The sequence below is a fragment of the Apiospora hydei genome (assembly GCF_038363865.1).
Source record: "Apiospora hydei strain CBS 114990 chromosome Unknown utg000002l_segment0_segment0, whole genome shotgun sequence".
NCBI classification, from domain to species: Eukaryota; Fungi; Ascomycota; class Sordariomycetes; order Amphisphaeriales; family Apiosporaceae; genus Apiospora; species Apiospora hydei.
Window position 1 is genome coordinate 3,617,460 of NW_027117361.1, and position 22,761 is coordinate 3,640,220.

General features: G+C 53.8%; 6 protein-coding genes across 6 annotated transcripts; 4 read left to right on the plus strand and 2 right to left on the minus strand.

The window, feature by feature from the left end:
• Positions 1-2,995: 2,995 nt before the first annotated feature.
• Positions 2,996-3,964, plus strand: PG997_001140 (uncharacterized protein; the record flags this gene model as incomplete). The annotated part of the gene is made up of 1 exon (XM_066805455.1): positions 2,996-3,964. The coding sequence occupies one exon, from the start codon at positions 2,996-2,998 to the stop codon at positions 3,962-3,964; it is 969 nt and encodes a 322-aa protein (XP_066675228.1).
• Positions 3,965-4,278: 314 nt separating this feature from the next.
• Positions 4,279-6,630, minus strand: PG997_001141 (fungal-specific transcription factor domain-containing protein; the record flags this gene model as incomplete). Its single annotated transcript, XM_066805456.1, has 5 exons — positions 4,279-4,840; positions 4,900-5,386; positions 5,593-6,351; positions 6,402-6,487; positions 6,551-6,630. 5 exons carry the CDS (start codon positions 6,628-6,630, stop codon positions 4,279-4,281), a joined length of 1,974 nt encoding a protein of 657 aa, XP_066675229.1.
• Positions 6,631-8,171: 1,541 nt separating this feature from the next.
• On the plus strand, positions 8,172-10,192 carry PG997_001142 (sodium/hydrogen exchanger family protein; the record flags this gene model as incomplete). The annotated part of the gene is made up of 5 exons (XM_066805457.1): positions 8,172-8,207; positions 8,264-8,345; positions 8,403-9,165; positions 9,301-9,679; positions 9,734-10,192. 5 exons carry the CDS (start codon positions 8,172-8,174, stop codon positions 10,190-10,192), a joined length of 1,719 nt encoding a protein of 572 aa, XP_066675230.1.
• A 2,633-nt stretch (positions 10,193-12,825) lies between these two features.
• Positions 12,826-13,291, plus strand: PG997_001143 (uncharacterized protein; the record flags this gene model as incomplete). Its single annotated transcript, XM_066805458.1, has 4 exons — positions 12,826-12,843; positions 12,893-12,966; positions 13,075-13,121; positions 13,170-13,291. 4 exons carry the CDS (start codon positions 12,826-12,828, stop codon positions 13,289-13,291), a joined length of 261 nt encoding a protein of 86 aa, XP_066675231.1.
• A 1,195-nt stretch (positions 13,292-14,486) lies between these two features.
• On the plus strand, positions 14,487-18,833 carry PG997_001144 (uncharacterized protein; the record flags this gene model as incomplete). Its single annotated transcript, XM_066805459.1, has 4 exons — positions 14,487-15,982; positions 16,167-17,166; positions 17,223-18,566; positions 18,669-18,833. The coding sequence occupies 4 exons, from the start codon at positions 14,487-14,489 to the stop codon at positions 18,831-18,833; spliced, it is 4,005 nt and encodes a 1,334-aa protein (XP_066675232.1).
• A 1,826-nt stretch (positions 18,834-20,659) lies between these two features.
• Positions 20,660-22,750, minus strand: PG997_001145 (uncharacterized protein; the record flags this gene model as incomplete). Its single annotated transcript, XM_066805460.1, has 2 exons — positions 20,660-22,457; positions 22,731-22,750. The coding sequence occupies 2 exons, from the start codon at positions 22,748-22,750 to the stop codon at positions 20,660-20,662; spliced, it is 1,818 nt and encodes a 605-aa protein (XP_066675233.1).
• Between the last annotated feature and the right edge of the window lie 11 nt (positions 22,751-22,761).

Sequence of the window (22,761 nt, forward strand, 5' to 3'; positions counted from 1 at the left end):
GCTGACCGTCCTTGCAGGACCTATTCTGGTCGCTAGGGGTCAGCCACTAGCCTGCCATGCGATCCGGAAATGCCTTGGATTTGCTGCGCTACCTGCTACCACGGGGCCAGCCAGGCATTATCACCCCATTCTATTGATATTTCCAACAGGTCCGTGTCTGCACGCCGCCGGTTTGTATGCTGGCAGGAATTGGGCGGCACGCGGCACCAACAAACGTTCGGTTTTAGCACAGCACCGGATCACGATAGGTACCAGCCAATCTGGCATCGGCTCCAAGACTCGGGTGGGTTTTTTTTTTCTTTTTGTCGCCTCCTTCTCTAACAGGACACTTTGTCCCTGATGAGCCTAACAACCTAGCCTAAGGAGATCTTTGAGAGCGGGATGCGGCGGCTCGCTAAGAACTCTCCAGGCTTGTGCTGCTGCATGTACTTCTTCATTTGCTCCATGGAGGATTAACATGGCCATTGGTGAATTACCGACCGATGCAAGCTGGGTCGTCCTGAATGCTGTCCTCGCTAGGCTGTCTGCAAACGGCCGCAGTCACGAATGATAGCGGCGCGCGACGGGATCAAAATTTTGCAGTTAAGCTCAGCCGCCATCGCCCACCAGCTCTCAGTGCTTCTCGGCACTGGGCACTTTTACAGGACTCTCTGCGCTTCGACTACTGCCCAAAGACCCCCTGGATGTAACGGCGACAGCACTCTCTCAATCCGTAGGCGCAGGATGACACTGGAGTTTATTTATTATTTATCGTCGTCTTATGCACCCAATGTTGCTTCCAACGTGGTCCCCGATCCCTGAGCCCCATCAATCACCCAACGGTGTACCGGGATGGACCCGACCGATGTCGACCCTGACAAACTTCCTGGCAGTTCATCCTTTTTCTTCAGTCGACGCATCTAGTGTCTTCTCTCCCCCATATTCCAAGTTTTTCTTTTTCAGGCATGAACCAGCTACCAAGGCCGTTCAAAGAAAAAGCATGGCCCCCGTTCCTCCCTCTCTCTAGTCAATCAAATTGGGACGACGCGACGATGGTCATCAAGTTGGATCTTCTCATGCGGATACTACGGCAACCGCTGCCACAGCCCGCCCACCCAGGCGGAGAGTGAGGTTGGGGTCCGTACCCTGAAAGATCTTTTCTAGAAGGACAGCACCGGTCGAGTAAGATGTTCTGTACGATGATTCCTTGGCCCTGGAGCTGCTTCTCTCCATGCGGCGTGACTCGTCAGCGTATCCACCCGGGGCAGCCTGACTAGAATGTCCACGAGACTTCGAGATTTTAGCCCTCTCGAGTAGTGTCGCCCAATCCGTCAATGGCCACAATACAAAAAGGGGGCCCGGCACGTTCCCGAAGACAAAGTTGCCATCCCAGCCGCACAATGAATGCCAATGAGAAGTCGTTGCTTAATACGACGTTTTGCTGGCAATTGCTGCTAATGGGTAGTGGTTTCTTTGCCTCGGGTGCGGCACGGTTGTATGTTCCCGCCCCTCATGGCGCCATGTAGGAGTTTTTGCTTTTTGTAGTCATCCTGGAACCTCGCGCGGTCGCTGATATGGCATCATGACATGCATGTCACCTATTGTATTATTGTTGTTGCTCTCCGTCTGGTGTGCACATCTTGGCGCCTGCCTGGATCACGATTCTGGCCGTGGTATCTGACATATATTGGACGGCATGCCATACGGCATTTGTCCCAAGATCCAGAGTATAGGCGACATCGCACGCGAGTACCGATTGGTCCCGGGTGTCTGGGCTTGTATCACGATGGATTTCAGGGCTGCTCAGGACCCCTCCTACATCATAGTTCATGACTTCCACGGATTTGTCACTTTATGCCACTTTAGAGTTCGTGATAATGCAACTATACGGCATTGGGGCTGTTTCGCGACCGAAGTCAGGACCTATACTACTGCTACCTAACAAGCTGGACGCACGCAGTCCTGGATGCAGTCGGACATAAAGTGCTTATTGCTACTTTGCTGTGTTTCACTTGAGCTCCGTCCGCACCGAAGCGAGGGCATTATTGACTCGCTCGCGGTCGGGTTGTTGTGCAACCCCATATATCGTCCGCATACCTACCTACCTGCCGGTATTACTTGGGGGCAAAAGTCCTGTTTGTAAATCCGGTATATCGTATCATTTTTGCTGCGTTGTGTGTTGTATTCCAGTAGCGCTACTAGTTTTCAAACGCCGAAGGGCTTCAAAACCCGAGCTGGTTCCTAGACGCAAAGGGAAGAAGTTGGCAGCACGCTGGGCATCGCCGCTTTCTTTGCGCCAGCGACGCGGCTAGTAGGCACGCTAATCGGGGGCTTGCCCCTCCATTCTCGCGTGAGGGGGTCCAGTTCTACCAGCTGCGCCCAGGTCACTCCAGAACGGGCGGTTGGGACGCAGGCAATCCAGCAGATGGTGTCGAGATCTAGACTCGATTTCCACTGGTAGTAGCCAAGCCGCATAGTAAGAGCCAATCGCCGACGCGCCCCCTTCTTCAAGGGGTTCGAAACAGCAGTGGGATTTCGAGTATTTGTATGTATGCATCGCCAGCCCGGTGGCTTGGATACTAGACTCCCCCATCCTCATCCACAAAAACGGAGACCGACGGAACTACTCCGTACTTTCCGCAGATATGGCTCGGCTAGTACCCGTACAAAACGCCATTGTGTACGTAAGCAAGCGATAGCGAGATCCGATAGATCGGTCCATCCCAGGCATTATCGCTGACTGTCTGTCTGCAGTAAGAAGGGATCGGCCTGGGCATGTACGTAGGTCAAGTGTTTATCTGGGGAGGGGGCACTTGAGGGGATGGAGGCTTGCGGAGGCGGAAGTCCGCCTATCACTCGGCCCCCTACTCCAGCTTCGGTCACCTTTAAAGCCACCATCCTCTGAAGCTCCATAAATAGCAGACAGTGATATCGGCCTCAACATTGCAAAAGGAACGCATTGGGGCAATTTACTCTTCACTACAGGGCCATTTCATTGGTACAGACTCTCGCCGTCATGGCAGCGGCAGTACTGGTTGCAACTTCATCGTCAAACACATCGTTGTCCAAAGAACAGGAGCCCGGCTCACCCATAGCCCCGATCCTCTCTTCTGGCCTTAAAAGTCCGCAAAGCCTCCCCGGGCCAAGACCTGGACGTCGCCAACGTCCGGTCTGGCCCCGCTACGTGCAAGCGAACCTCATCGTGCTGCCGTCGCGCTACGCAGCCGACTTCCGTCTCCTGTGTGCCCGGAACCCGGTGCCGTGTCCACTGATCGCCGAGTCCGCCGCCCCGGGGAAGTATGACTCCTTCAAGTCGTATGTGGCCGGTGGTGCGGACGTTCTATCCGAGGGGGGCTGCGTCGACCTGCGCCACGACATACCACGGTACATGGTGTACCGCGACGCGGAGCTCGTCCGGGCCGAGGCCTTGGATATCGAGAGCGAGTGGGACGACGGCGACCACGTGGCGTTCCTGATCGGGTGCTCCTACAGCTTCGAGAGCGCGCTCAGCCTCGCGGGCCTCGTGCCGCGGCACACGGTCCTGGGCCGCAATGTGCCCATGTACCGGACGCGGCTGCCGCTGTGCCCTGCGGGCGTGTTCACGGGGAGCACGTACGTCGTCTCGATGCGGCCGTACAAGTCGCGCGAGGTGGAAAAGGTTCGGCGCATAACGCGGGGCTACAGCGCGACCCATGGTGAGCCCATCGCGTGGGGCTGGGAGGCGGTACACAGTCTGGGGATACTGGACATTGACGCCCCTGAGTGGGGCGAGGCGCCCGTCACCGCCGACGGGAGACCCCTGGGCGAGCTGCAGGCCTGGCAGGGCGGCTCGGCGGAGGACGAGGTCCCGGTCTTCTGGGCTTGTGGGGTGACGCCGCAAGAGGCCGTGATGAGGGCGAACATAAAGGGGACGGTCATGGCACATGCCCCTGGACATATGCTACTATTGGACTGCAAGGACCACGACATAGTCAATACATCTTGACTATCTCAATCAAAGCGCGCTATCCGACGTGTCCAATTGCCCAGCCAACCTGCAACACATGCGCAACCGCCAGGTCTGACGAGAGGCCATCGTACAATTGTTGCGTGGTTTACTTCTGCATGGTACAATTCAGGCGGTACCCATGCTCAACCAAATAAACTGGGTGGGGTCAGTAGGTAGTAGGTAGTAGTTAGTATTTTTGGTTCATCATTGCTCTAATATTAGACGCAAATAAGAGATCGGCAACTCAGAGGATGGAGATACGTCATTTTGAGTGATGTAACCGACGTACCGAAACGATATTTGTACATTGTCTAAGCAGGGCCTCCGGTGTCCAGGGTTGGTCCATAGACAGGATCCATCAAGAAGTCATCCGTGAGAAGGATTCCCAAGTCGGCATCAGAGATCTGCAGGTCAAGGTCGTCCAGGCCTGTGGCATTTCCAGATCCGAAACCCGCAAGGAAACCAAAGTCCAGAAGGGGGTTCTGTGCCGATCTTTGTTCATCTGCCCCTGAAATCTCCATGGCCTGGACGACGCTTGCCTTTACTTCAACTATACAGGGCCAAGTGTGCTTGATCGCGTCCATTGCATCCAATATAGTCTCCATCGATTTCACGACGCTGGAGTCGTCCGCCGGTATGTCTTCCAGAGATTTGCGCATCAGCACCGTGCCAGCGGCAACGGACAGAGTATGGACGAAATCCAGAGGCAAGGCCGGGTACTTGTAGTAGCGCGAGTAACTGCGAAGCAATCGTGTGATGGCTTGCAGCGACTCGTAGCAAATTTCGACGTCCTCGCTTTCACTCATACCCGGCCTACCGTAAAGATGTCTGGGTGGCCGGTGGAGAATGATCATCGCCGTGTGGAAGACCATGCTAAGGAGGAATATTGTCAGTCGCTCTGTTGAAGCATTTGCCATTGTGTGCCCACCTACTGTAGATGAAGAACGAACGGCTGAACCGGCCCGTTGCTCCATTGATTCCAGTATAGCTTGCTTGGGAGGGTAGCGAGCCACTTGTTGAGTTGCACGTGAATTCGCTGCGCTGTCGCGGCGAGTACTGCACTGTCGGCATTGTGCCTACGGTTCTCGAATAGACCCGTGATCATTGTGTGGACGATCTTGTAAAGCTCTACCCGATAGATGAAGCTCCCAGAGAGGGCAATTCCGTCTTCATACGCAGTTGCCGAGATATCCTTGGCGATGTAGGTGTCCAGAAGCCCCTGCCAGTCATCGGGATAGGGTATCCGTATGGTGTTGCGTACATCGGATTCATGGGGGTACAGAGCAGGAGGCCGACCGAAGTACATGCTGATCTGTTTGTCCGAGTTAAAGGCTGCCCAGTACACACGACGAAGGATCTCCCGGTCAATTTTCTCTTCCGACGGCTCATCAGAAGACCAGTTGTTTGGGTCAAGATGCACTTCGATAGAACACATCAGTAAATCCCACTTTCAGGGAAGGTAGACATATAGGGGCAGTGACTTAGGGGGGTATGAAGGGCTTGGTTTTGGGTCCCCGGAGTTCTGCGCCCCTGAATACTCCCCAGGTAACGTCTGAGCACGCTCGGGATACTCTGACAAATGCCGTGATAGGTTGAGCGGGCATTTGACTTGGGAAATTACCTACAGCCCATTTCATGTGTGATTCGAAGTGCAATGCCTAGGAATAACCAGCCCTTGGAGGCTTTCCCATGGCCAATGGCGTGATAACTCAGTAAAATCAAAGCCTGGAGTAGTGTCAAGTCCGGTTTGTCTAGGGATGCGTATACCATGATCTCCGCCTGGTTAGAGAAGGCTTCCGACACGGATGACATTGATGGGTCGCCTGTTGCCAGTGCGCCTATGGCACACATCGCAAACAGTAGCACCTCTGAGTAGTAACGGCCTGCTCCAGTGTCATAGTCGCGCAGGAAGAACTCTCGGTAGACGCACATGTGGTAAGGATATTGTTCCTTGAAGAAGGTAGACATCAAACTCTGACACATCTCATCGTGGGGAGAGAAGTGCAGGCCCGTTGGCTGACCGGGCGAGGAAGTAGCCACTATTTCGTTGCAGGTTGGGAGCTGGGCATGTGGGAGCGGCTCGATGGTCCCCGGATATGTATGGAAAAGTCCAGTCGAACCAAAGTATTGTGAAGAGGCACTTCCGGAGCGAGTCTTCTTCAACTGGCCAGCTCGTGCCTTGGCTAAGACGACGTCGGTTTCATCAGCAGCCGGCGAGGTAGGCGAAGCTGTATCCATCTGACTTTCTTGCTTCTTGGTATATCCCGAGAGCATGTGTTCTCTCTTATCGCTGTCCGCTTTGGCCAGCTGTTGAATGAACAGCTCCAGGGAGGCAACATGTCGTTCTAAAGCCTGCACGTAGCTCTTGGGAACCGGCCTGCATACTGTGTAAGTAAGTACCATATGTCAGGACGGACCGGGGGACCCAACAGACCTCTGCTTCTCTCCAGAGCCCGAGATGACGCATTGCGTGCCGGCCTTTGCGCAGCCTGAGCAAGGATGTTGACGATTGCACTTGATCTAAGAAACCGTGTCAGTGTCTTCTTGGGGATGTAAGTCTGCAGGGAGGGAATGTTAGTTTACTTTTCTTCTTCGGCATCTCTCGCAGCTTGGAAGTCCAGTCCAGTCAGCTTGGGCATATAAGAATACTGTTTCAAGCACATGTTGAGGGATCATACGAAACACTCGCGATATCTCCTATTGCCGTTATCGGACCGCATGACATATTCGGGTCCATGGCTTCTCGTGTTGTGCTGCCCAAAGAGCAAGCAATTATTTTTGGAAAACAGAAAGAAAACAAGATTCGACTCTGTTGCCCACCGTGAGGCTGAAAATGCCAGATAAGACGAGGTTCAGCCGCATGCTGTAATGCGCTGTGCTGATGAAGAAGTCAAGTTACACAGGGATGATGTAGTGTTAGGTTAGGATGCCTTCCCCAACGCTGCGACAGTGCGGGGTACGACTCTACACAGTCAATTGTCTATAGGAGTAATGTCGGATGCAGGCGGCTCGGGTTGACATGGGAAACGAGAGTGAAGCAATACAACGGTCAAGTCTAGGATGCATATAGTATAACTCTACCCCTTTCACGTCGTTCTATACCTCTCCCCACTTGTGTACCTACATATTTCACACTGCTGGGACGCTGGACATCCTACGACCGCTCCGTATGATCAATGTGCCGTCATTCTTGCTGCACTCGTATTAGCATATTCGATGCCTACTACCGCACTATGGTAAATGGCTAGGCGTGCCTGTAATCGCACCCGGATCCAGGTCGGATATTCCTCTACAAATGGCCGGAAAGCCCATGTGTGCAACGGAGAAGTGATCATACCCAATGTTGGGCACTCACTTCATTAAGAGGAAAGGGTGGTGTACTTTCATGCTACGCGGAGATATCCAATTACTTCTCTTGCGTAAAGAGGTACGTAGGCAGAAGTTTGCCATGGGCACGATGAGTAAGTAGCACGTGTAGGACTAGGTAGGTACTCACTTGGCCAGACTATGTATGTACTTGCGTGCAGCTATTTACATTCCGCGACCGTCCAGAATACATACATGATTTATTGACTCTGTTGAACTCAGACCGATGCGTGTGATGAAGCAAAGAAACCCAATAGAACCATGGAGCGCGGTGCAATAGTAAGCACTTGATCAACAGTCCGAATGACTGATTCGTTGTGCAGGCTTCGGAACGGGATCCGCCTGGTGGGCGCTAACCAAAGCTACAACACCGCCCGTCAGACCCGACCGCAAACAAAGTATTTTCCTCCTCTGCCAGAGTCAGAGTCATCAAATGACCGTCGTCTTTCACGTTTCACACGAGCCGCGACCGTCTCGTTTCCCAGCTGCCGACGTCTGAACCCAACTTATCCTGCCCAACCAAACACATTCTTCGCGCTGCGACCAAGACGCAGCAGTACCTTGTCGTCGTGATACAGCAGGTGAACGTCGCTTCTGTCTACTGATAAGAGAATAAGTCTTCAAAGTGGCTCTTCAAAGTGGCTCTTCAAAGTGGCTCTTCAAAGAGCATCTACAATCCCCCTTCGGCCACGTCCAAATGATTCAATAACATTTGCTGAATGTCCAACGGCTTACCATTGCCTACTTGCCCTACGGACCTGTAAGGACGACTCCGGCGTGACCTGACAGTACCCACCCGCCACTGAGTAGAGAGCTCCTGCTCTCTTTCCACAACACAATGCCTAGCCTGGACCTGACAGATTTCAATATTCTTGTATGCGCCATGCTCCGTCCATGCTGTTTCTTGGTTTCTGACTTGATTTCCTCTAGACCGCTTTGCTCGGCGGGTTTATCAGTGTGTTCGGCCTAGTCTCCTACCTTGTCAAGGAGAACTTTTATCTCTCCGAAGCATGTAAGCAGTCGGGCTGATCGATGACCATACTGTTGCTCGGCTGACTTGGTGCTCTAGTGATATCGCTGCTGGTGGGCGTTGCCTTCTCGCCGGCAGCAGCCAATCTCATCCGGCCCTTGGATTACGCACGTGGCAACCAAGATAACCTCAATGACATCACCCTGTACTTCTCACGGCTGGTGCTCGGGGTGCAGCTTGTGTTGGCTGGCATACAGCTCCCAAGCCGTTACCTCAAGAAGGAATGGAAGCCTCTCAGCATCTTGCTAGGTCTCGTCATGACCCTGATGTGGCTCGTCACCAGCCTCCTGATATGGGCTCTGGTTCCCCGTTTACCCTATCTCCATGCGCTCGCCGTGGCCGCCTGTGTTACGCCGACAGACCCGGTTCTATCCAACGTGATCGTGAAGGGCAGATTCGCCGATAACAACGTGCCGAAGGAGCTCCAGAAGATCATCATTGCAGAATCAGGTGCCAACGATGGGCTTGGCTACCCTTTCCTGTTCTTTGCCCTTTACTTGATCAAGTATGTGGGCGATGGTAGCCATGCCGCTGGCGGAGGAGCCAGGCAAGCAATGGGGGAATGGTTTGGAGAGACCTGGGGCTATACGATCTTGCTCAGTGTCCTTTACGGTGCCGTGGTCGGCAAGGTCTTCCTACACCTGCTACACTTCGCCGAGGAGAAGAAATGGGTGGATCGCGAGAGCTTTATAGTATTTGCTCTTTCACTGGCCCTGTTCATCACCGGTACGTGTGGCATGATTGGCAGCGACGATGTTCTTGCATGCTTTATCGCTGGGAATACATTCACGTGGGACGACTGGTTCCGACTTGAAACCCTTGATGAGGTAAGATAAGCTCTACATATGCCGGGCTGTATTTGCATGCTAACAAGTCGCAGTATGTGACCTACCTATCCGCATAGTGTGGCATTTCCTTCCTGACTAATACCCAACAGCACACTTCAACCCACCATCGATATGCTCCTGAATGTCGCCATTTTCATGTGGTACGGCGCTGTCTGTCCCTGGTCCATGTTCCTCCATAACGATGTCATCCCGATCTACCGACTCATTCCTCTGGGTATCCTGATCCTATTGTTCAGACGCCCGCCGGTCATCTTGGCTGTGCACAAATTCCTCCCCCAAATCGAAAACATCCGCCAAGCTATCTTCATGGGCTTCTTTGGCCCAGTGGGAGTCTCGGGCATCTTCTACCTGTATATAACACTCCACTTTCTCGACACGCTCAAGGTCGATGGGCAACAGAGAGAAGATGTAGCTGCTTTAGGAGAGGTAGTGGAGGTTGTTGTATGGTTTGTTACGATATGCAGTGTCGTAAGTTTCCATCATCACTGGGACTGTCCTGTATGCTGCTAACTTGCCTTTCAGGTCATCCATGGATTGACTATCCCCCTTGGAAAGTTTGGGGTGCAGCTTCCTCGGACCATATCTCGAAGCCTGAAGTCGCCCAGCGACGAGGGAGGAAGCGAAACTCCTTTCCGTATCCGGGGGAGAGTCAGTAACTTGTTACCGCCCTTCCGCGCCAAGGACACCGCCAGAAATCCCAGTGAACTGAACTCGCCTGCCATTTCAAGGTCAGCAACATCTGCACCACCACTATTCCAAATTGGCGGCAGTGTCATCTCCGCGGATAACGATGGGCAGGTGGTAACGTCGGGTTTGCCGAATCGTACCATTCGCTTCCCTGACGAAGACTTATCGGAACCAGGTCACGACCAAACCCGACCGGCGGAGCGGACTCAGTCGGTTACAAACAACGCGTATCTGCCGAGTACGACCGCTGCCCATTCCCAGGTCTATGAGCACTCGCAGCCAACCCCAAACTAGATATCTCGTATATCCAACCAAGGTTCTCCGCTGTGGTGCGCAAAGGCCTAGCAGCAATGACACCTTCTAAGCAGTGCATAATGGGTTGATGTATGGCGCAATCCACCCAATCATGATCTTCACTGTATCCAAGGTCGACTTTAACCCCCGCCTTGGTCTCCCTTACATTTCCGAATTGCGTTCGCCTGACGTATTGACGTATCTGTGCCCTAACTTGTTCGTTAACAGTGACAACATGCGTCTGTCGAAACGAATGGTTATTCTGCTTTCCTTTCTTTACGATCATTCCAGGAGTCTGGCCCTTTTACTTTTGTCCCTTTCGACGGGGGTGACTGATTGAGTTAAGACGGCCCCTATCACATTGATTTTGTCTATTCAGTACTAGACTCACTCGCCGAATCAAGTTGCACTATCCCGCAAGATCAGTTCGTGGGACTCGGGAGTTGGCTCTCGTCTGTTTATAGCTCTCTAGATATTCTATGCAGTCAAATAAGTTTATGGTTATTACTGCACGGGTGCAACGCGCTTCGATCAATAATTGCCTGATACGGGCAGGTTAGTATTGCTGTCTTACCTAAGCCCGTGTAACGGCTCTCGACCTTGAGTTCTACCTAATCGGGTGATAAACAGACTTCCGTACCTGGATCACATCATAGCGATTGGCGGGAGCGGTCCCAACTCTGTGCCTGGTAGCTCAGCAAGCAAGCTTTTGGAACAAAAGTATGATTAGAGGAGCCTGTGCATCCAGCCGATAATTTTGGCGAACAATGACAGCCCTTGACAAAGGTCTAGATCCTACTAGCTGGATATGCAGCCAGGGCCCTATGAGCGAAGAGGGTGCGTAGTTAATATCCAAGAGCCCCTGATTCGCCATGCAGCTGCAAGTGTTCCAAATTGTGCCATTGGGATGTGCTTGGCGACAAAAGGAGAGGGAGAAACAGAGAGAGCAACAGAGAGAATGAGAGCGAGAGCGCGCGCGAGAGAGACGGCGAGAGATGCAATAATTGTCGTCATCAACCCACTCTGAAAATCTCGTTACTCTTGGCTTCGGATTTCTGTGCAACATGATTTACAAATCGTCCTCGAGGTGGCAGTGAGTAGCTGGCATCCTTGAAACTGCGTCGCAACCCAGCTCTGCAGGATATGGACCAGATAGCATGATAGCATGTAAGGATGCGGAACCGGAATGGCGAGCCTAGCGCCAAGTGGCTGTATGGATTTCAGTTTGAGGAGGCGCATGTAGAGATAACGCTTCTGCTTCTTCTTATGCTGCTGCTGCTGCTGCTGCTACTGCGCCATATGCAGGCCATGCAGAGTTTCGCCGCAATGTTTCTTGACGATGTCTTACGTACTCCACCCTCCATGTACGAGGGACAGCCAATGGAACCCAATCTGCATCCAGATAATTTCGTATATGTATAGTTATGTGCGCATGCTGCAGTTGGTTGGAATGTATTTGTATTCCTGAGAGAGGGATATACAATAATGCGCAGTCAACTAAAGCCCTCAAACCGCCTGGCCTGCCGCATACAGCCGACTACATGAGTGACTGGCGAGCTCTCTCCATCGGTTCAGGATACGGATGCTGCACCGCACACAGCGTTCGAGCCTACTTGCGCGGACATCCTAGCATTAAAGTGACGGGACTTTTGAGTTCCAGCTCCCAAGCCAGGGTGCAGAAGGCGGTGGCTGGATCGAGGAAGATCTCAGAGATCAGCAACCTACTCGTAGTCGGTCCTACATCGAAGCCAAGTCGACCCTCGACCTAACACCACCGAAGTGGACAATGGCGTAACCACTCTTCGTCTGACCTCCAGCTATCTACGTATGTGTATATATCATGTATAAAATAAAATAAAATAAAAGCACACTCGGAGGAGGAGGCCGGACGAGGGAACACACGCTTATTGGACCTGTATCTACGATTTCTTAACGATGGAAAAAAAGAAAAAGCTGGGTGTTTCGATACCCGCCCGTTGCACACACATGATCTTGTTTCACCGTAACAAACAGTACCGGCTCCTAACCAAGCTTTGACGCGGCTACGAGAGTTCCGGTGCAATATATTCATCTGCTTCATCACCCTATCTGCCGTACAAGGCAAAACGGCTGCGTGGGGGTTTGTGGCCCCTCAATCTTGATGGTTATTGTACATACCTACCTACCATAAGGCGCCGTGGCCGAGACCGCCTGGGCAAGGGCAAGGGCATCATCATCACCATCATCATCATTATCATCACCATGCAGCTAGAACGAACCCCAATTGAGTTCAATCTTCTACATGGCCCTCCCCGTGGCAACCTAATAACTGTCTCCAAGTGTCTCTAACCTCGAGTTTGTGCGTGCGTTCCGGCTCCACGAGGAAGGATTGGCTCTCCGAGAGCCGGGTGGGCTTATTTTACCATTTTGGCTCCCGCCGCTGAAGAAGAGCGGGAGTTACGCCGCAAGACTGGCTTTTTTGTGATAGCAAACAAAACATGCATGGCCTGAAAAGCCAGTGGTTGGTAGTAATCGTAACAAGACGGCCGCTCACAATCTTGTAGTTTGAGACACTCGACAGCTTATTATAGCTTCACAGCTGTGCAAACCAGCGCTTCCAGGTGCAGCTAAACAGGCCCCGACTACTGCCCCCGATGCCCAAACAGGGTTTCGTAAGCCATCATCCATCCATTACCTAGCACCTACTACTAGCTAACGTAGGTCGCCAGAATACATACACCGCTCGCCTGCTTCTTTGCTCGACTGCAATTCGTCGCAAGGAGGGAGCGTATTATGTAAGTATGTACCTATTTTAGCGACGAACTATCGTGGGCATGCACTGTGGGTGTATGAGAGAGATAATGTCGATGGACACTTCTACTCGTATACTTGTTAGCTAATAGTGGCAGTGGTTTGCTCTCACTGGTCAATTTGGACTGGCAGAGACCCTGTTCGTGCAAGATTGCCGATACACTGTACTGGCTGCCCATACTTGTAGGGCAACAGGGCAACAGAGCGACTGATAAAGCACAGCACCACACCGACTGGGACTGGGATTGGAAAGCGAACTGGGGGATGCCACTTCTGCCCTTCTTGGATGCAGCTCTGGATGCGCTATGATTTGGTCCCCTACGAGCCCATCCTTGCCTGGTCGCTTTTTTCTTCTCCTTCTCTCCCTCGCTGGATAGTTTTTGCCGTGTTGTTGCACCCGCTAGCCCGCATCCCATCCGATCCCACCCAATCCCATCCCTTCTTCACTGTAGGTCTTCGACAAGTTGCGCCCGTCTTGCCGTGAATCCAATGGCCAATCCCTAGAATCCAGACGTCCCACCTCCACCTCCACTTTTCGGCCCTGGACACTGGGCACTGGATACTGGACACTGGACTGCGGGTGGAGCGTTCTCCTCCCCCTTCAAGCCTCTCTCTCGTTCGCAGAGACGAGCTGCACTAGCCCACGCAATCATCCTGACGACACTATCCCAACCCACACCCCCCCAGCCGCGTTGTTGTGCGTCTGTTTTGTGTGTGCGTGCGAGTAAAGTGAAGTGCGCTGCTTTACCTACTTACCTACCCTTCAGGAAGGAAAACCCCCTCCGACCCGACAAGACACACACCAGCTGCTTGCGATTGAACAAGAAGTCAACATCGTTTCTTACCACCCCCATCACCAACAGCTACTACCACTACCACTGCTGCCCGGCCGGTGTGGACAAATCACCCGATAACGGAACGACGATTATCGGCATAGCGCAATTTTCAACCAATCCCAATTTCCAACGAGGCCCTGAAAGGCTGCCTGCCTGCCCATATACGCGTCCCGGTTCTTGGCCACATCCAGTCATCATTGCCTCCCGACAATTCGCCCTCGAAACGAAACCACGCTTACGCCAGATTTTCCCGGCTTAACCACCACCGTCGATCAAATCAAAATTGTTCTCGCCGTACCCGTTGCAACTCGAGGATTCTTGTGTTGGGGATATACTTGTTTCGGTCACCCGCATTCCATTCGGGCGCGATGCTGCCGCAAGACTAAGATCACCGCCGAGCTACATTGCAACGATCGCTTCCATCCCACGTCGCATCTGGCTTTCGAGATTTTACCGACCAAGGAGTACTGGGTGTGGTACAGGGCGATATTGCTGGACCCAGCGCTTTACATTTATCGACGCCAAATCATCCGCTTCTGCGCCGACTCTCGAACACCGGCAGACATACCACTTCAGCAACGTTTCGGCGTACTCCCGCGACCTCGTCTGGGGAAAGCACTGCTGTGCTGCGATAACCATCAAACATTGGAGGTGGTATCTAGCAGGCCATGCCAGCCGATGGACACACCGTCTTCGGTGGCGCGTTCGACCCTGATCTAGGAATGCCTTCCACGGCGTACAACGGCGAGTTCATATTCGAGACGGATGACCTGAACGCCGACAACGCCGGGCTATTCGGTCTAGATGCTGGTGATTCCGCCGCTTTGCAGACTTTCGACGCGGCCGCTCTTGGTGACACCAAGAACCTCTTCGCCACCCCTGGTCGTCCGGAACAAGACCTGGATTTCTCACCGCCGTCTCACCGCGACTCTTCATCTTCGGGCTCATCAAGGCGGAGCGCCGACTCAAATTCGCCCAAGACGAGCCATACCTCGGGAGACGTCATGATGACCGAGGATGCGACGTTCGCCGAGTGGAAACCATTCGATGCGCTCACAAATGGCCATGACACCAATATTGATTTGCTCTCGGGGCACTCGTTAGACCAGTCTGTCGATCCCTCCACTCATTTTGATGACAGCAACTTCTTTGACTTTGCCAGTGCGTCAAGCAGTCCGAGCGCACCGCCGACAAATGGCAATGTTTCTCTGTCTCCGGAGGACCACTCAGCCGTCTCAGCTAAGAGCCCGAGCCTTCAAAGAAAAGGCCATGGCAAGGCACCGTCGGTCAGTACGCTTCACCTTACTAGCCTCGCTACGCTAACACATACTCGACAGTATGCGTTCACTAATGGCATAAGTGGTGCCAAAGCAGTAGGCTCTAGGGAAGCCTCGCCCATGTTCGCAAGCCATGAATCCTCACCCGCTGGCATGTTCAAGGACTCTCCTGTTTCTGAAAACAACATGAACATCTCAGTCGATTCGTTTCAATTCAGGTTGCCGGGGCCGAACTCTGGTTGGCCTGCTCAGGTCCCATTTTCCGCGCGGCATGGCGCAGGAATGCAGCAGGGTGTCCATACGGGCGGTCTAACGGCACCCGCTCCGGGTGTGGCTTACAATGGTCTGGCGTTCGAGGGGAAAGCAACGCTGAGGATCCAGCCAACACCCCTCAAGTCGCGGGTAGAGACGCAGATTCCTATCAAACTAACTTTCCACAACCTCCCACCGACCATCAAGCGCTTACACCTGCCGAGGCACAGTATCTCGAAAGCAAAGTTGCTGCACAAAGGGCCTGTTGAATCTTCGCCGGACATGCTCGAACTCTACACCATGCTTGTATGCACAAGCGCTATGCAGGATGAAAAGAAGAGATGCAAAGCCTTCGAGCAGGCTGCCAAAGCTTCCCGGCCCACCTCCCCGAATCCTGGCCCGGAGGCTGATGAAATCAAGCCGCAGAATGGTGGTGAAGTCCGGATCTGCCATGGCTGCATCACTCGAGAACGCAAAAGGGCGGGGCGCAAGAAGAACAAGAAGCCGGAAGAGGATGAACTCTGGGACAAGTACCAAAATTACCGGGCTATCGTCTTCAACACACAGGAGGTCAAGGAATGGCAGGTCGCTACTGATACCGGCATTGGCATGACCCCCCTCCGGGGACCATGCAGGTAGATGCACCTATGCGCATCGCTTGCTACTGCCGACACCACCAGGAGAAGATGGGCTTCCAGGTTATTTTTACTCTGAAGGACTGCCAGAACAACGTCATTGTCCAGGAGATGTCCAATGCTATTATGATCACCGATGACCACAAAACACACCTGCCCCCTCAGTCACAACGAATCCCTCCAGCGCTACAGAAACACAGGCAGATGCTATGCCGCAAGAGGCACCCCTACCTTTCCGTCAAACACAGTCGTCCTCTGATCTTCAGAGTCTCCAGCGCGGCGCTCATTTGCAGACTTCGGTCTCCAAGCCCCATAACTCTCAAACTACGTCGGCCACCGCGACACCTCGTAATCTATCACGGCAAGCGTCGCCGACCTCTCCAGCAGGGCCCGCCGCTAAAAGGAGGAAGCCTAGCTCGACTAACAAGCTGCCGCAAGGGTTGGCCATGACCCGCCTAGAGACAGTCCAGCCGCCAGGTGCACCATTGAATAACACACAAAACGACGCGCCAATGGGAACGTCCGCCACGTCGCCGTTCTCCCCGGCTGTCAACAACTTCCCAATGTCAACTGGCCCCATGTTCCAGCCGCAACCCCCTCCTATGAACGGCATGCAACAGCCTTTTGCCACCGGGCCTCTTACCCCTAATAGTAACAACAACGAACTTTATTCGGGAGGAAACAGCAGAAACATGAGCATAGACACCATGCCCTTGGCCCAGCCCATGTACTCGGCCCCAGCCTCAGCTCACCCAAGCAGAGCTCCGAGTCCCAGCCATCTCCGCAACGATATGAGTGTGCTTCAGCAACAGATACCACTCTCTCAAGCGATCTTCAACAACGCATCTGTCGGGATGAACTCGATTCGTAGCCCAAGTCCCACTATCCACAAAATTATTCCTGGCGAGGGCCCCAAGGATGGAGGCATAGAGGTGACGGTCCTCGGAAGTGGTTTCACAAACGGTGGCCTGGAAGTGATGTTTGGCGACAAGAGAGCACTTACCACCACTTTCTGGGGTGAGAGCTCTTTGGTCTGCCTATTGCCTCCGTCTCATGTTGCAGGGAACGTCTTGGTCCGCATCAGGCACCCACAATTGCCCGATCCGCAACCAGCGTATGGTGGCAAACAAGCCATATTCCGCTACATCGACGATAGCGAGGAACAGCTGATGCGAACCGCTCTCGTCTGTCTTGGCAACAAACTGGGGGCACAATTCAAGATGCTACAGATATTGCAAAGAGCATCATCAACTCGAGATCAAACCCTGGCGGCTGGGGACTTTCCCCTGGTGGCGGAAACCAAGTGTCCGGCGGATACAACTTCCGCGAGGCTCAACGCGAATGCATTGAATCTGGTCTTATGAAGATCCTCGACCTCATTGATCTGGACGACAGTGTCAACAAGGCCAGAATTAACATCAGGAAGTCGTCCACGGGGCAGACCATGCTGCATCTTGGCTGCTCCCTGGGCATGTCCCGATTCGTCGCCGGCTTGCTGTCACGAGGTGCCAATATCCACTCTCGCGACAAGGGAGGCTTCACACCATTACATTTCGCGGCCATGAACAACCATGCGACAATTGTCCGCCGGCTGATGATCTTCGGCGCTGATCCAACCATGAGAAGCTTATCAGGCCTTACTGCCGCGGACCTTTGCCAGAGGGCAGAGGGGTCCAGAGAAGTGCTTAGAGCCCTTCGAAGCGTCGAGCGCAACGCACGGTCTCGTAGCCGGGGCTCTCTCCACAGCAGAGTTAACAGTGCCACTTCTCTCAGTTCTTTATGGGGATCTCGAGAACCTCTCGAAATGTCCGCTTACCATGACGAGTCCTTGACAGATGCCTCGGGCTCCGGAGAGTCTAGCGATGACGACTACGAAGATTCCTCCGAAGAATTCGACTCGCAGCCAGGGGAACCAAAGGACTATCTGCAGATGAGAAGACGTAGCATGCCCCACAACCACCGCCTTCCCGAAATTGTGCCCTCGCCTCCTGCTGGAGTCCCCGCAGGCATGGCGTCCCCCGGTGCTGCGATGACAGCTCTACAAGGGCGTGTATTGCAACAATGGCAAGCTGTGCTACATAACTGGCAGCAATTTCAGATGCCACAAATGCCACAGTTACCTGGCCGCAACGACTATCACAACATGCTCAACAATGCACACTTCATGCAGAGGTTCGCATCTCTGGTCCCCAACATCGGAGGCTCTCGCCCGGGATCTGCAGGTGACCACGGCCCTCGTGACGGCGACAAGCAGTGGTGGGAGATCACATCGCTCTTTGGGGCTAAGGACTCGCCGCCGCCGGCTTATGAGGAGCTCTTCCCACACAACCAGCAATCTGTCGACACTAAGCAAGCATCTGCCGCGGCTGCCGCGGCCGAGTACGAGGCGGATGCCAAATGTGCGGCCCTGTACGACCAGACAGAAGAATCGACAGCCGAGTCTTCAAAGACCAGACAAGTCCCGCATCTTCTGCAGATCGGACGCAAGAATGCCATCACCAAGGAACAGCAAGAGGACCTCCAGCGCGCGCATGCTGAGCGACTCAAGACCGGCAGCAGTGACAAGATGCTGTGGTTCGTCTGGGTAAGGGTTTTTTTTCTTCTTTTTTCTTCTTTTTTCTTCTTTTTTTTTTTCCTTTTCCCCTCCACACGTCATGTGTGTCCCTTAACTAATTCTCTGTCACAGCTTCCTCTTCTTATCTTCATCCTTGGTATGATGGTCTTCAACGGCGCACCTGCTGTCATTCAGGTTGTGGCGAAATTCGGCCAGCTGATTGTAGACATGACGGCTACACCGCAGCAGCAAACACTGGAGCAGCCGATTAACAGAGCAGCTATACAAGCAGTGTAAAAGGGCGGGCGGTGCTTCTCCTTCGTCTGCCACCTTATGTTGAGATGAAAAGACACAACACAACTTTCGATTCTTACTTACTACGTACACCTATTAATTTTTCTTCTTGGTCTTTCGTTGTATAGCATTCACCTTTTTGGGGTATGAAGAGTAGAGATACACTACTTATTATAAGGGCCTACTACACCTATAGACCCGGGCATAAACAGAGGATGGGCTGATCACTATCGCTTACGAACACTGGCGCAAATAGGCGGCTTCCTTTCACCTTGATATTCCTGTTTTCTTTTCACCTCATCACCCAGCGTATTCAAGCTAGGGAGGTGACGCGGACCGACATTGGAGAGCGGTTGGATGGTGGGAACACTAGAGATGGGAAACCGGGCTTTTTGGGAGGCGGGGTGTTGTCAACGTATGGGATGACAACGGGGTTGGGTTGGTCGGTTGGTTTCGGGGAAGGGACATATTTACTGATGTTGGAAGCAAGCGTTGTGCGCCTGAGCGTATATAAGCGCTGCACATGCGTGAGCGAATAAGCTGGAGAGCAAAGCAGAATGAGGAGAAGAGGAGGCCACGAGTTCTGTCTCCTCTTTGAGCGAGACGAGATGATGTGCTTTGCTACTTGCACCTGTTTATCTGTATTTAGATCTACACATGGAGAAAGAGGACGGGAAGACGCCGGGCAAGGAGGGGGAGGAGGGCGTTTGGTGTATGGTCGATGTTGCTTGCGCTTCATATATCGTCTGTCGTGGGACCCAACGACGGAGCACACCAATTCAGTCATGTTGACACTTTATATGCGTAAACGCCGCTAATGACTTCATCTGTGTGCCGTGCCTTATTCATGACAGGCGGTCTTGCTTCTGTGTTGATGGGCGCAAAGTGTTGCCGTTCTCTGTCGACATGCCCGCGGAATACGAATGCCATGGGCCAGTATCTTATACTTACACAAGCAAACTTACTTCTCATGACATAATAGGGGCAAGGGGAGGCGGCATGAATACGCAATAGGCACTCCTAGTTACCTTGGGTAGTCAGTCACACAAGCTTCTCTGCGATTTCATACGACTAATCTTCCTATTCGACTAGTGCAGTACGTATCTATATACAAAAAATCTGGCCTGAAGCGAATTTTGGAAAGAAAAACAACCCATCCCATCTTCCAAGTGAGGAAACAAACAAGGGAGCGCAAGTCGGCGGCCAGCCAAGTAGGCAGCCATCAACAAGCCCAACACAACACAACCGACCGACCACCCCTTCCTTCTTACCCTTGGAGTAAGTAAAGAAGGGCGAGAGTTGTCGGTAAACACAAAAGCGCCCATAACACCTTTTTTCGTACCGTGGTATCCGTTTCCGTTGATGAACAAATGTGCCCAACCAACGTAGTTGTTAGAAACAAATCATCGTACAAAATGGTATACCTGCGGGTTGTCTTCGTCGTTCGTCTTTTTGCGATAACGTCGTAAATTCATGAATTCGTAGCGTGAAGTCGTCGAAAGAGGGGTGGGAGGTCAAACAGAGAGGGAGCGGGATGCGGGGAAAAGACACAGAAATCCTCCTCCAAGAAACCACGATACCAGCAATGATGTACACGCAAGATGCGCACCCCGCAAGGTCGACAATCCAAGCCATTAAATCCATGAACGCCACTGAGGCCGCCACCGCCGAGCCGCAGCAGGCGGGAGAGGCCTCACTCACAGCGATCAACCGTGGTGCAAATATCGCCTCTACACCCCAGATTCGACAGGCATCCTGATCTCTAGGGAAGATGCCACATGCTCGTCGCACAAGGCTGATGAGCAAAGCCCATTCCACTGGATCCCACTTCAAAGAGCCTGTCCGAACTGACAATCAACGTCCATACGATGATTTTCATTCCTCGCCGCCGCTTCCATCTGCAGTCCCTTTGCCCCATAGAGCCCGTTCTTGAGAAACGTGTCTGGGATTTGGGGGACCATGGGAATGCCTCGGTTCGCATCGGGCACGACACACAATGGCTCGGCTACACTTAATGCATCTTTGAGAGTGATGCCACGACCCTTGTTGCTGTCGAGCGAGCTGCGGGTGCTACTGCTCTCACCGTTGGGCCCGATATCAACATCCACCTCCACCGACCAGTTGGGGGAAGGGCCAGGCGGCCGGTTGGATGACGGCATCTGGATCGGTAGGCCCCTATACTTGTCCAGCGTGATGGGCGGGTAGCTGGGGTTATTGCTGTGGGCCTGGCGTCTGGCCTGAGGGCTGTACTGGTGGGCCTTCTTGCGCAGTCGATTCGCGCCACCGGCCCCTGCAACGGAGCCCGATCGCGGGGGAATAGTGGGCATCCGTTCGCTTCTCGTGCCAGCCATGCTCGACCGCACGCCAGGCGAGTCTGGGCTCGGGCTGCGCAATCGGATCGACATTTCTGTGTTCTGAGACGCCTTGCGGCCGCTGTCGCCGCCTTTGGCCGGCGAGGTAGTCTTGGAGCTGTCGGCACTAGCAGCGCCACTAGGCATTTTGCGCAGTTTCTTGGAAACTCTTCTAATGATTCCTTGTCCACTGTTGCTACTGCCGTTGGCGCTGGAAAAGATGCTTCCAAAGCTACTGCCGGTGGGGCTAAGGGGGATGCCACCAGCCTTGTTCTGCTGAGGCAGAGGGATATCCGTGGCCAGCACATTGATGTCGGCCTCAGCACGGGACCGCTTGCGACCCCTAAGGTTATAGCGTAGGGACTCGCGAGAAGCCTTGGCTTTGGCCTCGAGCTTCTGGTGTGACAACGGCGGCGGAGCCAGGCGATGCATATGGAACGACTGCCTCGGCGGGCTCTTGGTGCTGCCCGGCGAATCCGGCATTACAGAGTACTTGGGCCTGTCTGGACTAGCCTCCTGTAGTAGCTCATCAGCGGGCGAGTCAATGCGTGGTAGAGGCTGCGCTTGCATCGAATGGCCGGCCGTTTCCCTCTGTATCCTGCTCCCCGGCGGGGGCTGTCTCGTGGATTGGATAGCATGGGACTGGAAGAAGCCCGTAGCCATCAATTCGTTGTAGGACGCCATGATCTCCTCTCGGCTCGGGCGGTCGGTGCCAGCGCCGCCGGGCACGGGCGTTGTGAGTGCCGTGAAGGCGGGAGGGAACTGAGGAATATTCGAGTGCGAATAGGCCTTGGTCATATGATGGACAGGCCTCTGGTTGTGCGTCGGCTGGTGCGTCGGTGCGTGCTGCAGGCTGATGCGCTTCTCCGTCTCCTGCTGGACCTTGCTGACGGAGGCGCCCTCTCGATCCTTGTTGCGGCCGAGGCCGAAGGCATCGCGCACGCGGTTCAGGAAGCCCATCGACTTCTTATGCCGGAGCTGCCTGTGCGGCACGTCGTCATCGGCGCCGTGCAGCTGGTTCGTCGGCTCCTGGGGCGTCGTGCGCAGCCGCTGCAGGACCTGGGAAGGCAGCTGGGCTTGTGCGGACAAGGGGCGGTCGCGCCGTTGGCCGGCGCTGTTGCTGCTGCTGTTGCTGCTGCTGTTGGAGGCGCCGGCGGGGTAGAACTGGCGCTCGAACCTGGCGAGCTGGTCTTCGCCGAGGAACTGGACGGGGGCGCGGCGCTGACTCTGTCGTTCATGGAGCCCTCCTGGAAGCGCGAGACGGGGCGGACGCCATCTGTAGACGGTCGCGGAGTTGGTTCGAGGACCATGCTGGGCGACCGCCAGTCAAGGTGTGACTGACGCTCTAGACGGGACTAAGCTGGAAGGTGAGGTGTATTGTGCGAGTCCCATGGGTGTGGTGAGGGTTTTGTTTAGTTCTTAGCAGGCGGTGGTGTGGCCAGCGAAATAGTCGGCAGTCTCTCGTTCTCGCGCTCTCTGTCACGGACGGATCGATTTGATAGGATGGATGTTGGGTTGGCTGGAACGGGTCGGGGCAACTTTTGTTTACTTTCTGCAGAGACAGCTCATTGTTGACAAGG